The 15,265-nt window shown below is 41.7% G+C and overlaps 1 protein-coding gene across 7 annotated transcripts in view; it reads right to left on the bottom strand.

The window, feature by feature from the left end:
• Positions 1-3,269: 3,269 nt before the first annotated feature.
• Positions 3,270-15,265, bottom strand: part of zeb2b (zinc finger E-box binding homeobox 2b) — an 83,569-nt gene continuing 71,573 nt past the window's right edge. For 5 of the 7 annotated variants that reach the window (XM_046858261.1, XM_046858270.1, XM_046858284.1 and 2 more), the window contains exons 4-9: positions 14,739-14,927; positions 13,668-13,882; positions 11,172-11,280; positions 8,801-10,788; positions 7,024-7,204; positions 3,270-5,491 (exon numbers count right to left, since the gene is read on the bottom strand). In XM_046858261.1, the coding sequence (XP_046714217.1) occupies positions 4,932-5,491; positions 7,024-7,204; positions 8,801-10,788; positions 11,172-11,280; positions 13,668-13,882; positions 14,739-14,927 (3,242 nt within the window). In that variant the 3' untranslated portion in view covers positions 3,270-4,931. The remainder of the gene's footprint in view (positions 5,492-7,023; positions 7,205-8,800; positions 10,789-11,171; positions 11,281-13,667; positions 13,883-14,738; positions 14,928-15,265) is intronic. The other 2 variants (XM_046858292.1, XM_046858277.1) reach the window with 1 other exon arrangement.

Here is a 15,265-nt window from a genome sequence, read left to right as displayed (position 1 = left end):
ACCGGAACAGTGAAGCATTAGAGCAGTGTAGCATTGAAATATCTGAGATGAATGCCTAACTACGCCTAATCTCTATGGAAGTGCTCATGAAATGTTTCGCTGCGCATTCAGAGATGCAATTTGACTGCGGTAAATTCCTCAAGCAGGCTGTAGGTGAAAACTTCATGGGCCCTGTGCGGTACTGATTCGATTGTGGCGTAGCGGCGAGGCAGATTGATGGCTGTTTTTACACGGGAAGATTTAAGGAGCGCACCAAGAGCCATGTTTCCCAGTCTACATGTCAAAGAACACACGACCGAGCCAATAGCAACATTAGGTCACCCTTTACTGAGAGAAAGGAGGAATGAGTGAGAGAGAAAGGGAGTTGGAAGGGTGTGTGTGTGTGTGTGTGTGTGTGTGTGTGTGTGTGTGTGTGTAAGAGCGAGAGAGAGAAAACATGTTTTTACAACATGGTGTGCACCAATTAGTCTATCAAAAAAAAAAAAAAAAGAATATTTGACAGTTATTTAGTCAGAACCCATAAGGAAAATTTTCTTTCTTGCTTTTTTTCTGACTTTCTTTTATTTAGCTATTCTTTTATTCTTTATTGGTTCTTTCTTGCTTTCTTTCATATATTGCTTTTATTTTGTGACTTGTATTTTGCTATTTCTTGCTTCTTTATTTCTTTTTCCTTCTTATTTTTCTGGATTGCTTTTATTTGGCTTTTTTGCTTCTTTCTTTCTTTTTTTTCTTTCTTTGGAGCTTTATTTATATAACATTGTTAAGGTTAAAGTGAGATCTCATAGAATGATTATGCACATACCTGTGTGTTTGTGTGGAGGAATTGGTTTATATCTTGGTTTGGACCAAATGTCCCCAGAAAAACTTAAATTTGACAGGCAAATGTCTCTATAATTACAATATCTTTCCTTCTTGCTTTCTTGATTTCATTTTACTGAGTAAACTGCAACTTGTTGTCAGGGGGGGAACTATCTGGTGCTCATATGGATTGTATGCCTACTGTGTGTTTGTGTGTTGTGCATGTAGTAATGTAGTCTTCCTGATGGGGACCATCCAGTTATTATTGGTCTCTATTGACTTTAAAGAGACATGTGGGTGGACCCTATAAGCAAAATCTCTTTTGATATTTTTTTCCTTTCATTTTTTCAATTTTCCTTTTTTTTTTTTTTTATAAAAACTGCTATGTTAATAAAAGGTCCTCACAAGAATAGCCTGAAAAATGTGTGTGTGTGTTTAGTGGCTATTTGTTTATAACGTCTAGTGAATCAAACACCTAGAATTTCCTTAGACTTTTGGCTGGTACTAAAAAGAAAAACTTTTCCTCACAAAGGATAACATGCTGTGTGTGGGAATGTTTTCTTAGTAGGGACCAGCAAAATGTCCCTACAAGTATTGGAATATCTGTCAGTTTTGTCTTTGTTGGGACATTTGTCTGGGCCCCATTAGGAAAAAATATTTCATTATTTTTCTAAAAAAAAAAAATAATAGTTTTAATAAAAGGTCCTCCAAAGGAGTGTGTGTGTGTGTGTGTGTGTGTGTGTGTGTGTGTGTGTGTGTGTGTGCATGTGTGTGTTTTGTGAGTCCTAAAAAAATGTGCAAATCTTACTGAGCTGCAGGCAGTGAATCATCAGAAGAGATCGACTCCAAACATACCATGAAGCTGCCCAGTGTGCTCTCGCTCTCCCTCTCTCACACTCACAAACACACACACACACACACACACCACACAAAGTGGCTCATATACAGTCCTTCTTGCTTTCCTATTAGAACCCTAAACTCCCCTTGCGGTATTTTTTATTCTTCAAAAAAAGATGTAAAAACCTGACCCTGGCCAGATGTTGTCTTACCTGGAACAGCTGTGTGCCAAGGCTATAGTCGCTCCTATTACATCAGGAAGCGTGAAGCTCAATCCACCAGGCTGGATCTCACACTCGCCATGGAGTTAATGCCGCATTGTCTGGGAGCGTATTATAAAAGCAAGAGGCACAAATGGAAATTCCAGAGTGCTCCAAAAAAACAATGGCTGCATGATGTCACTCAAGCTGGCACTTACTACAAACAGAGCAAAAGAAAAAAAAAGAAAAAAAAAATCCAACTGGAGCTCTCGGCTTCTTAATAAAAAACATCAACCGAGGCTGGGCTCGATGAAAACTGTGACATCTCAGCTTGGAGAACGGAGCGTACGTGATTAAAATAAGCACCTCCGCTTTCTCATGTATCTCGAAACATCTTGTGCACGCATGTATCTGTGTGTGTGTGTGTTTGTGTGAGAGGAAAAAAAGGTGGACTGAGATCAGGTGAAAGACGGGTTCCACTGTGTATCCGTTGCACAGTTTGGTTTCTGTCTCGCTACTTTCATCAGCTTCGTTTGATGTGTACTTTTTAATATGCATCTCATCCGAGACGTTTCTTTCCCCCTTTTTATCCTGTACAATTCATCTTTTTTTTCTTTTATTGTTTCTTTTTTCCTACTTGCTTATAATCTTTTTTGGACCGAATGCACTAATTACTGTACCAAAAAATAAAATGGAGAGATCGTCATCCTAACTAGCTTTTGAATTTAAATCAAATAAATTCAATTACATTTGAAAAATGTTTTAAAAATAAATAGAAATTTCAAAAATGATACAATCTATACATGCACATTTTTTTGTAAATAAAAAGTTTAATAGATTTTTTTTTAAGTTGCAACTACATACGGTATCTTGCATTTATAAATAAAAAGGTTTTTTATTTTTTATTGGGACACCTGACTTTTTTTTTTTTTTTTGTCATATTTGATTCTTCTCCATACTGTTACCACAATGTTAGATGTATACATTTGTAACTCCAACTGTACCTCCCTGTGCACAAATCCAGCTCCATGAAGATATGCTTTACATGGGTTGAAGTAGAAGTAGAAGATCTCCTGCTTTAGAGCTCTGAACTCAACCCTACTGAACACCTTTTGGGATAAATTGAAATGCTGACTGCACCCCAGGCCTCCTCACCCTCACCTACATTAGTATCTGACTTTACTAACACCCTCGTGGCTGAATAAATCTCCACAAACCCACTAGTGAAACATCTTCCCAGAAGAGTGGAGGTTAAGATAATAGCCAACAAATGAGGACTAAATGTGTGGAATAGGATCCTTAAAAAAGTACATACGATTCTTAGGGTCAGGTGTCTACAAACTTTGGTCCGTAGAGTTTATTATTTTGCCCTACAATTATCACTGTAGCTTTTATTAATTATGACAAAATAAGACAAAGAATAAAGAATAAACATTCCATATCACATTTTTTTATTTATTTGGCTACGTTTATTCGAGCATGGTCATTTCCAAGAGGAATTACAAATTAAAAATTCAATAATACTTTTACAAAGACATTTCAGGAAAGATTCTTATTTTTTTTTTATCTCTCTCATGGTATAATACATTGTATTTATTTTAACAGTCCCTCTTCATTTTTTTCTTAAAAAAAAAAAAAGAAAGAAAAACAAGATGAAAGTGGAATTTTTTTTTTCTCAGTCGAAAATACAGTGTTTCACAATATTGTATCAAAAGTTCCCAAATTTGGAATTTTTTTTCCCCAGTAAACTGGAAAAAAAGAAGAAAAAACAAAACAAAACAAAACAAAAAAACCCAACAACTAAAAGAAAGAAGCAGAAAAAAGTTGACAATGTTTTAAAACACAATAAATGCTCTCTTTACGTAAAATTTGCCCAAGTGATCTTCATGTTTTTCATTTTTACTAAAATATATCTATATATTGAACTATAATACTGTACACTACAGTATGAAATAAATAAAATCAGAAAATACAAAATGGGCCACATAAATAAAAATGACAATAAAATGAATTGACTTTCTTTTTTTTTTCTTTATTTGTTAGAGAGAAACAGTTTGGCGCAATACTGATTTTTAAAAAAAAAAGGACAAAGAAATAAAAAAAGGGAAAGTAAAATTGCACAAACGTGATGTAAACTAAAGAAAACGAGTGCCTACTCTGCTAATACTGAGGAGGAGGAGGAGAAATCTTCATCTGAACGCAAATACTGGCGAGAGCGACAGCACGTCCGTCCTCCTTTAAACACTGTACAAGGATGGCACTTGTAGAAACACACAGATTAAAAGGTTTGCATATAAGGCTTTGTATTTTTTTCTTTTTCTTTTCCTTCATCTTCATCATGAATCATCTCTTGTACAAGAGAAAACAACTTTACAAAGGCTTTCTTTCCTTCATCGCCGCCTTCTTTCTTCATCTGTCGGCGCTCCGGACCGTTTCACTTGCTCTACGCTGTCTGTTTAAGACTTCCAACAAAAAAAATTGAAATTGAAATAAAAAAAACACCTGAACCGGTATCGATTTAAGTTCCTTCACATAGAATAAAAAATTGCAGAGGCCTAAAAACATGTGGCTAGCTGAGTAAACACCAGGGTGAAGAAGGGCGAAAGGGCACAGTGGGAGCAAGAGAATTCATAATACTGACAACCTGCAGCAAACCACGCCGCAGCCTCTTTTTTTTTCTTCAACACTATAAATATACATAGGCAATATTTTTATTATTTTTGTAGTGATTATAGAAGCAGAGTGCAATTGATTTTTTTTTGTACAAGTTACTAGTTTTGTGCTATAAATACTATGGAACACAGGTTTTTTTTTTTTAAAGATGGTAGCACCACACATAGTTTTTAGGCCTTAATACTGTACATTTAAAAAAAACAAAAAAAAATTTCATTTGTTCAATTTTTGCATAATGCAGTTTCTCACCTGTTACCCCCTCCCCAACCCCTCCCTGACTGGATTCCTTCTTTACACAGTCTGGCGCAAACCCAGAAGCTCGTGTGCGTCCGTCAAAAAAGTATATGAAAAAAGTCAACCAAAAAGAAAAAAAAAAGAGAAATGTGGAGGGGAGGCTTGGACAGGACACGACGCAGTAGTCTTTTAGAGGCCATCTTCAGGGTTGTCCTCATGGTCCGATTTGGTTTTGCCATCCAGCGAGCTGTCGTCCATCGAGTGCTCGCCGTTGTCCTCTTCGTCCCGCGCTGTGTCCAGGTCAGTGTCCACGCTCTTGTTCTCGCTCTCCTCTTCTTCTTCCTCCTCGAACTCGTCGTCCCTGCGTGCCAGCTTGCCGTAGGTTCCGTCCGGCTCTTTGGTGCCGCCGTTGATGCCGTCGCGCAGGATGGGTTCACGCTGTTGGCGCTCGGGGTAGCCGGGCGCTGTCAGGCCCTGAAGGAAGGCTCGGTTCATGAGGAGCTCGCTGGGTTCCAGGTGCCCCTTGTCGCGCACCTCTCTCTCGGCCGCCTCTCGTTCCTCGGCTTCACGTTTGCAGTACGAATAGCGGTGGTTCATGTGCTGCGAGTACGAGCCAGAGTGAGAGAAACGCTTGCCGCACTTGTCGCACTGGTACGGCTTCTCACCCGAGTGCAGGCGGGAATGCTCGATCAGGTGGTGCTTGTGCTTGAACGCCTTCTTGCAGATCTGGCACTGGTGTGGCCTTTTACCTGCGGAGACACAACGGGAACACGGGGCCTTTCAGTCCAAATCTGTACCACGCACACCCCTAAACACAATGTAGGACTCCAAAATGATGTGGAAAAGGGTGAAATCAAATGACTGTGATGGAAAAATGAGCAAATCTAACTTTTTATATATTCATATATAGTGCTTGAATGTGGTTGAATGTTTGTCTAAACTGATTTTAATTCTGGGGAGACACACTTGCTCTCTGTCGCTTACACACACACATACACTTACTCACAAACAGACACACACACACCGGCACGATCAGTGCCTAGGTTTTCAAGTTTACTTTCTGAAATTCCCTCCTAGAGATGAAGCATGAGAAAGCGGAAACACACACACTTTCGGGGTTTTTCAGCAGAAGAGCTTCGCTGCCAGAAATGCAACACAAATAAACCAGCGCACAAAACCAAACAAACACGCCGACCGCTGCAAACGAACAAACAAATAAAAGCTGAAATTGAAACCGCAGTCGTCTACGGCGACTCCACACCGCACATGCTGAGGTAGATTCTTAGAGCGATCAGTTGATTTATTTCTTTTCCTGTGACTGGAAATTTTGAATTCCTTTGGTATGCAATGGGCTGAAGGTTGGCTATTGATTTAGGTGACATTTTATGACATCATACTCGGGAAGATGGGACTAAATTAACCATAACACAGGGATATCTACATTATATATATATCTTTATATATATATATATATATATATATATATATATATATATATATATATATATATATATATATCCATTGTGTTAAACCGACTGAGCACATTCAGGCCGCATGTTTGACACCAATCACACGCTCTTCTTTGGCATTTCAACGCGCCCGAGATAGCGCTCGTCAAGTGGCACACTTAAGCACGCACATCTGGCCAATCAGTGGCCACAAATAACGCAGGAATGCTGCGTACCCTCACGCTGTACACCTCCGGAAAAAAAAAAAAAACGAAAAAAGAGAGGGTGGTGATTACTCTTGCCAGTGGATTCCTCAACCAACACCGGGTGATGCAATCGGGTGAAAGAGTAGCGGCATAAATGAAAGAGGCCTCGTTTTTTTTCCCGACACTCTGATGTATAATATACGACTGAGCTAATTAAAAAGAGACTATGAGTATTAGAGATAAAGGTTAAAGATCACCTCTGTTTGATGTGTTTTGGTGAAATGCCAAAGGAGAGAGTTATGCAAATATGTAAGTAGAATCAAACTAGGTCAACTGAACGAAAAAAAAGTCTTGTCTGTTTACTAATCTGATTATTTTCCTCACGTTTTTCCGACTTCCCTGTCAATAGGAAAGAAATGTTAGTTTTATTTCATTCACATCCAACTAAAAACAAAAAAAAAAAAAAAAAAGTGAACAACGAAACTTAAGTCGGAAAAAAAAAGGGAGAAACGAACCAAAAAAAAAGGACTACTAAGAGGAAGAAATAGGGGAGGGGTTTAATTAGAACACAGGAACAGGAAGTCAAAGAAATAATGGGGTAAAATAAGTGTCTGGAACAGTATGTACCTGTGTGCTCATATTTGTGTCTTAGGAGGGAACTGCTCTTCTGGAATGTTTTGTCGCAAAGGTCACACGCGTACATACCACTTTCTGTTTTCTTAATCTTCTTCCGGGACAGACAGGCGTCTGAGTCTGTCATGTCATCCAGGCTGGAAAGATAGTCTGGCGTACCGTCAAGCAACTCCCCCTGCAAAACAAACACGTACACGAATTTAGAAGCTTTTAATCCGATCCCCTGGTGACAATACCGGCTTTATAGCAGTCTATTTAAATATCAAACAAACCAAAAAAAAAAAGAAGATCTGAACCACTTTTATTATTTCCTGCATGATTTTCTTTTTTATTAATAAAACTGAAAAAATTCGCAGTCGGATTCATTACGTGGGATTCATAGCCCACGTTGCTGCACGGGCCCTAAATTAAACATTAAAATGTTTGTGAGTAGAAAAAAATGCATAAAAAAGGGGGCCGGATATTACAAATGAGCTCACTCTCGTTCTCCGCGTATGCTTAATATCACCTTTCTCCATAGATTTGCATTCAAATTTGGTTTAATTTTATACATGAAAGGGTGTTAATGCTATATTTATCTGCTCGTTCTTTACTGGGAAGATTGCCCCGATAGGCTAAAACTTCAATTAATGAGAGGGGGGGAGAAAGGAAAAAAAAAAGTATTATTGCATTAGAGGGCCATAATAATAAGAGAAAGCCTTGGCAGGGCATATTGCCACAGTCTTCTAATTTTCCAAGCCGTAATGATTAAATCAAGAGGTGCACTAAATGACCAAAATTGTGTAGCGCCGTTGCCCTCATTAAGAGTACTTGCTCCGGTCTGACAATGATTCTCAGACACGGGCGACGCCGGGCTTTTTAAGAGAGCCGCACTATCGTTCCGCAATCAATTTGAGCTAAATGCCCGTAGCTGTATTTTTTAAAATCTAATTTAATAACTTAGAATAGGAAACATTATTAATACTTTTTTATCAGAATGGTTCGCTCTATGTTAAACAGCCTTCAGCGCTGTGCTGTAATGAACACGACGAGCGTGCATTATTAATCCACATGTTCAAACTCATTTTGGTTTTTCTCTTTTTCGAGATACAAAAGAAAAGAGAGAATAGGGTGGAGGGAAAAAACACAGATCCAGAAAGATGGGAAGGAGTGGTAGAGGACGTGTGTGGGGGTTGACTTTGAGAGTCTTAAGCTGGGGACTTTGAGAGTCTTAAGGGTTAGTTGTAAGTTATTAACTCTCACTTTCGATGCCTTGATTCCTCAAACCTGAGAGGAAAAAGGTGGAGGCTGGGTGGCTAAAAGTGCTACAGAGACACACAGACACAAACTACATGCACTTCATGACAAAAATACACACATGATCACAACGGGCACAGATGCAGCGAGGAGCACTCGGAGCATCTGGCACCGTGACGCTTCCTGCCCTCGTGCGCTCAGACGCTAGACACTGGTAGTTTGCGAACGTGAGGCCTCCGTTGCTGTGAACACTGAAAGTGCCATTTGGTGCTAACACTAATGACGCATGCTACAGGAGCTAGCAGTGCTACAGGCCACTGTGCAGCTGTTTGTCAATTCTGTCTCCCTCGTTTGCCTCTCCGACATTTATCTCTCACTGCGCTCTTCCGCTGCTGAAGGCTGCGACAGGTGAGCTCTTCTCTCTCACTCTAAGTACCTTTTAATTAGCAGCAGAAAGATCCAGAGCACACTCCAGGCACGCAGGCACTGAGCAGCAAAGGAAAAAACTAAATAAAAGAATTCAAGGATTTTTTACCTGGAACCCTGGCTTCCGCTGGTACTTTCTCCGCTGCTGTATCTCAGCGAAACTGGCTGCTCCTGCTGCGTAGGTGTAGGCCATGTGTGGCAGGAAGCCCATATGGTCAAGCGTGGGGTAGGGCCGGAGACCAGGGAGACTGGCCTGAACTGGGGGCATAAAAGTGGCCGGAGGGAATGCACTTTGAGGTGGTAAGGAAGTGTACATGGGTTTGGCAGAGAACGGGTTAATGCCAAACATGGGGCTAGTGCTTTTCTCTAGGTTACCATTGGGGCTCCCAAAATCTTTCTTGGACAGGTATGCAAGATTGAGTGGCTCCTCCAGGAGTTCGCGGGGTGATGTAATGGGGTTGTGGTCTAAGGGGACACTGCTGGGCTTGGGCCGGCTCTTGACAGAAAGCCCGTGTTTGGATTCTTTCATGAGCTTTGGTAGTGAGAGGTCCAGTGGCTCGGCCTGCAGGTCCTCAGACGTGAAGCTGTTGGGTGTATAAGAGCTGCTGTGGGAGTTCTTGGAGGAGGCAGAGGACAGATTCAGAGGTGACGGCGTGTTGCTCCTGGAGTGGTCCAACTTCTCACCAAGTTGCCTGGGACCAGGGAAGTGGGGTGTTTTAGAAAGTCTGAGGTGGATGTCACAGTTGTTTATGTTATGTAGCTCAGGGGTGGCGGGTGATGTCATTCGGTCCATAGGTTTGACCAAAGACAGAGGGGAACGAGCATTCATGGAGTCCTTGTTGGGCAAGTGATTAGTGGCAGGTAGACCAATCTCTATATTGTTCCTATCCAAGGGAGGCGTTCTGGAGTTGGCATATTGGTATACCTTTCTCTGCTCAAACCACTCTTTCACAAATTCCTGAGGAAGGCCAACTGCTATTGAGATCTTCAGTAGTTCCTCTGAGTTAGGCTCCATGTTCATGGCAAAATAAGCTTTTAGCACTGACATGTGGTCCTTGTAAGGGTTGATGGGGCTAGTAATGCTCTTTTCAGAGATGATTGGGGAGAACAAATGGGCATGCTTCTCCAAGAACATGCCTTGCTTGTTAGGTGTGATGTTTTCATTGGGCTGCAGAACAGCTTTTATTTCTTCATTCATTTTACACAGGTACCTTTCATGCTGATGCAAGGGAATGGGACCTGGGAAAGTCTCTTTGCAATACTGGCAAGAAAAAGGTGTAAACATTAAGTTGTTATCGTGCATCTTCTCCTCCGTACCTAAATCTATCATATGATTTAACTTCTCCTTCTTGATATTGCTAATTTGTCTCTTAGAGTCCGTGGTCAAGCTCTGGAGGCAGGCTTTGGCTTCATTGACCTTCTCTAGTGTGTAGTCAATGATGCTCTTGGTTGCTCCATTGTGGCTGATGACTGGAAGACCTGTCTGGGGGCCCCCAGGTGATCCCAGCCCTGGTTTCTTTTCCTCGATTACGGAGCCCAGCTCCTTCATGTAAGCCTTCAATTTGGAAAGTTCCTCCGGCTTGCAGTCCATCTTCTGTCGGCAGACTGTGTTGTCTACAATCTGAAGCACCTTCTGCACCTCACTCAGGTTGTTCCCTAAAGATGGGTACCCCAATAGTTGTCCTTCCATGCTCATCCCTAAGTGCTGGAGGGGACTCTGAGAGTTAGGGGCACTTAGAGGGCTCCCTCCACTCAGTCCACCGTTCAGGAAGGGGCCTGGTGTACCATAGCCATGTGAAGCCATCATCAGCTTATAGTCGTTGATGTCCAGTGGTTCTGATTTGATGTTGAGGTGGTTGGACTGCTCATGGAGGCCAAGGGGCTTGCCATTTTCCAGCTTGTGTCTTAGTTGGCTAATGGCAGTGTTGGTTGGAGAGGAAGAGGCGGAGGTTGGAGAGGAGCCAGGCTTCATGTTGTTCCGCATCCTGCCATTAACTGTGATCAAGCCAATGCACTTCTTACTACTGATGTGAGAACTGTAGGACCCAGAGTGAGAGAAGCGTTTCTTACAGTTTGGACATTCGTACGGTTTTTCCCCTGTAGGCCAGAGACAAAACACATTAGAATTCTGCATCTATATATTGTGGTTATATTCCAGAAGTGCTGCATTGCTATGAATAATGTATTCTTCCTAGAACAAAAATCTAATAACAATCAATACTGGTCTAAAAAGAAAATCTAATATAACTGCTTTATATAATGATCAACAAAGTAAAGCATCTGGCATTCTGATTAAACTGTTTTCTTTTGAGTTAGATGGGCCAAAGCCAAAAAAATACAACACAATTCATTCTTTGAAAGTGAGCAGAGGGAAAAAAACCCAACAGAGATTGATTTTTGTACATCTTCTGAAGTACGGAACAATCTTAACTGGAGGTAATGAATATTCAAAGAGAGCGCATGGGCCCATTGCTACCCACCACTGTGGATCCGCAGGTGCTCCTTCAGATGGTGCTTGTATTTGAAGGCCTTGCCACATTCTGTGCATTTGAACTTGCGGTTGCCAGCTCCCTGGTTCAGCAGTTGGTGCTGAGGAAGAGAGGGTATTTACATGAGCTCCTCACAAACAGAACAGAGGAAGAGTTTGGTACATAACCACAATCGGCACATCGCGCAACATGCCAAATGGCTCACGTTGTAATGCAGCATCTTGCTTTTCTTGCAGCTTCACTGAGCCAGCACGAGTGTGGCCATGATAATAGAGAACTACATACCTTTTAATTTCCTGACTCGTGTGCCAGCGAAGCATGGCTTTAGAATCTGGCAGTGCCGAGAAATAAATAAAAGGCCTTTTTTTTTTTATTTAAGAGTTTTTCCCTCATTAGAGAAGGCAATCTATTCCACTTTAATTAATTTGGGATAATCACTCGGACGAGATCCTGCATATTTAATAAAGCCTTCCCTCAATGTACCTGAAAATAAAGTTAATTATTTAAAAAAGGTGGGCTTGGGTAAATGTTACAGTTTGATAATTGGAAGTGAATTTCCAGGACGTTTAAAAATGCTTTAATAACACGTGAGTACAGCACGTAGGTTGTTCCGTTCAAAAGATAAAACATCGGCGCCGCGCCAATTTGCAATTCAAAGCGCGGCCCCCGTGGAGGAAAGGGGGTTGGGGGTAAAAATCTAAATATAATAGCGATAACAACAACAACAATACGGCGTGTAAGTGTGGGGAAGCAGTGGCGCACCAGGCGTGCACAATTAATTCTGAGTGGGAGGTGAATATGTTAAATGGCTGGGAGAACACAAAGGGTATGCAAGCGGTGGCGAGAGGAGCCGCCCATGATCTGCTCTGACAACTGGGCTCGCATTCCGGCAGGAGACAGATGGCGTAAAGGCAGGACACAGGGAGGATTGTTCAAACAGCAGCAACCTTCCGAGATCAAGCGAGGGACCCCACTACTCGCTCGTATGTTGCTGAGTTGCATAAACAAACAGCAACAGCTGCTTTACCCCCCGAACACCACCACCACCACCAATACCCCCGATGCTTTTTCCTCTTATCAACACGCCGTGAGGATGGAGGTCGGGTTTGAGCAGTGCCACCATTAACACGATCCTTTTGCTGTAATTATGAATGGCAGTAAGGAATGAGGGGGCTTTTTCAGCCCGACTGACGTGTTAGCCGTGTTGTGGGCGGAGGACCTGATTGAGGATTTGCAAATGATTGGCTGACAGTGAGTAACTCCCCACACTGTAGGATTTGGCAAGACTGCTTAGCATTCTTACTTTATATTAGTGGCAAAAATCGGGGAAAACCCTCGTAACACTGTGACTCATGTGACTCGTGTTGTTCTTGAGTTAGTCATGAAGTGTGTATTTGTTTTGCGAATAATATAGACATGAGAGTCGGCAAAGCTGGGGGAGGAGGGAGGAGTGGCCATAAAATGACTAAACAGGAAATCGCTGAAACTCTCAAAAGCAGTCCTCAATCAAACCGGGTGCATTTGGACTACGACGATTTCAACACAATCTGATTTTCGTGGAATAAAGCGGGGCCAGGGGGACCGTTTATAACAGGAAAGTCTTTCTACGTGAAGGAAGTACGCAAAAAAAAAAAAAAATAAATAAATAGGAAGTAATTTGTGGATTAGCAGGGTACATGAGGAGAATGGGCCATCTGCTCGTGTTTTGAGCAGACTGAGGAAAGGCAGGTGAGCAAGCTGCCAGTCCACACTGTATTAAATCACTCCGTTAGAGCTGGAACATTATCGCACGCAGATGAGAGACAACTGCAACGTGCCACACGAGCCGAACAGCAAAGAATTAAACGGAGGGTTTTGACGCGCCGCTTCATCTGGGGATCGTTTGCCGCTCGGTGACGGGAGCCTGGAAAACGACTCACTCTTACGAATGATTAAACAAATAATTTTGCTCTACCTGCCATTAAAAAGCGATGTTTGCACTTCCAAACAATGTGGACCGGGCTACCTAATTGGCCGACGCACCGACTTTTAAAGAACATTAACAAAAAAATGAGACTGAATTTGAAGCGCAGATAAAATTTCGAAATTGGAAATTAAAACAATCATTCGATCGTGAACATAAGACTGTAGAATCATATGAGCAGGCCATCAAAAAGCCATTTAGGCCTCTATTAAGGCTATTACCAGTAAAAGATCTGCATCTTCAAAACGCCATGAAAAATTAATAACGATTGCCAATCAAAATGATCTCTTTTCTTCATGGGAATACAGCACATTAGAAATAGTGTAAAGTCAGAGGCCATACATATGTGTGTGTGGCAGGGAGAGTATTAGAGAGAGTTGATGAAAGGCTGGCAAATTGAGAGGATAGATAGAAGACAGAAGAGTGGAGCGGGCAGTGAAAAGAAGGAAAGAGAGAAAGGGAGAGAGCAAGCACATGAGCGAAATACAGTTTTAAGAAGGGAGGGCAGGGCATGTGACGCTCACCTGATCTCGTCCAGGCTTGTGCGTGGCCATATGTCTCTCCAGCTGAGTGCGGTAAGCAAAGGAGTAGTTGCACAGAGGGCAGGCGAAGTTCTCTTCGTTCTTCTCGTGACGGTACTTGATGTGCTCCTTTAGGGAAGTCAAGCGCTTATAACCCCGGTCACAGTAGGGGCAGGTCAACAGTTGGGCAAAAGCATCTGGAGTTCCAGGTGGCAGGTCTGTGGCAGAGACAAGGAACGAGGGAACGAGAGAGAGAGAGAGAGAAAGAGGGTGAGTGAGAGAGTGAAGGAGTGAAGGAGGCAGAAAAGATGGGAAGGGGCAGCGGGCCAAAAGGTCAGCAAATCAATGGCAGCTAATTGGCACTATGCCCAGACTGGTATGGGAGGTATCTCTACAATCTGCTATGCCGAGTGCCATCGTCAGGCTTGGCACTGGAAACCCTACACACACACACACACACACACACACACACACACTAATGCAGGAGCCCATACACTCGAATGAATTTTCTAAGCATTCAAAAATAATAAATACATATAAAATAATAATAAAAAAATAAACAAATAAAATAACTTTTAATAATATTAAAAGTTTTTTTTTTTTTTAATTATTATATATTTTATATTATTATTATTTATTATTCTAACCTCATGATATCTGATTTGTTGCGCATTTAATGAATATTTGATCTAAATATTTATTAGATCTATAATAAATATATAATATTTACACAATCAAGACACCGAATTTAAATGCGCAAATCATAGTAGTCTCAATAAAACTGATATATATGTATATATATAAAAAACATTATAGTTATTGTATCACAATACACTCAGTTTTGACCCTATACACAAATCCAGTCTTGACTATCACCCCATTTAGTCTCAGTCCAACTGGTGGTGTTTTCCATGTCTAATTTTTCCTCCCTCTCCTCATGAGTGAGGTATGTGTGTCCCGCCTGGCGCAATTCTCCCGACTCTCCCTGAGGATAGGGATCTGATTTCAGCGTCCTAACAGCTGCAACTCTCAATGAAGGTAAACACAAGGGTATGCAAGGAGGCGCGTCCTTACCGTTTTCCTCATGTCCGGGGCCCTCCGGTGTGCCCAGACGGGCGATTTCTTCAGGAGCCTCGGGGTAGATGATGGCCGTATCGGTGCGCTGCAGATACTCGGCGATGCTAACCACATGGCTCTCGCTGTCGGCCATCTTCCTTTTAGTGAAGAACTCCTCGAACTCGGCTGTGCAGTCCATTCGCTTCACTTTATAAAGAAAACGATAGAAAGAAGGACAGTTGGAATGAGTTCTTGGGTGCATGTGAAAAATGCAGGGCACTGGTAGCGTGTCCTCGATGTAATAAAACAGCTGAGTTAAAAAACTAAAACAAAACAAAGCAAAAAAAACTAAACATTAAAGTACTAGTTGCGAGGGATACGTCTAAATTACGACCTTATCTTGTCAACTAATAGCCACTAAAATAAGAAATATGGCTTAATCTAGCAGGAATGCCATTTGAATTGTGGAAAAAGGCTTTTAACGATAAACCCTATCCCCTCCTGCGCTTTAAATGTATTAGGTGCCGTGCGACGAGGGAAACTCG

This window comes from Silurus meridionalis, chromosome 1, assembly GCF_014805685.1.
Source record: "Silurus meridionalis isolate SWU-2019-XX chromosome 1, ASM1480568v1, whole genome shotgun sequence".
Classification (NCBI taxonomy): domain Eukaryota; kingdom Metazoa; phylum Chordata; class Actinopteri; order Siluriformes; family Siluridae; genus Silurus; species Silurus meridionalis.
The sequence above is the reverse complement of the archived record's forward strand: the minus strand, read 5'-3'. Positions and strand labels throughout refer to the sequence as shown.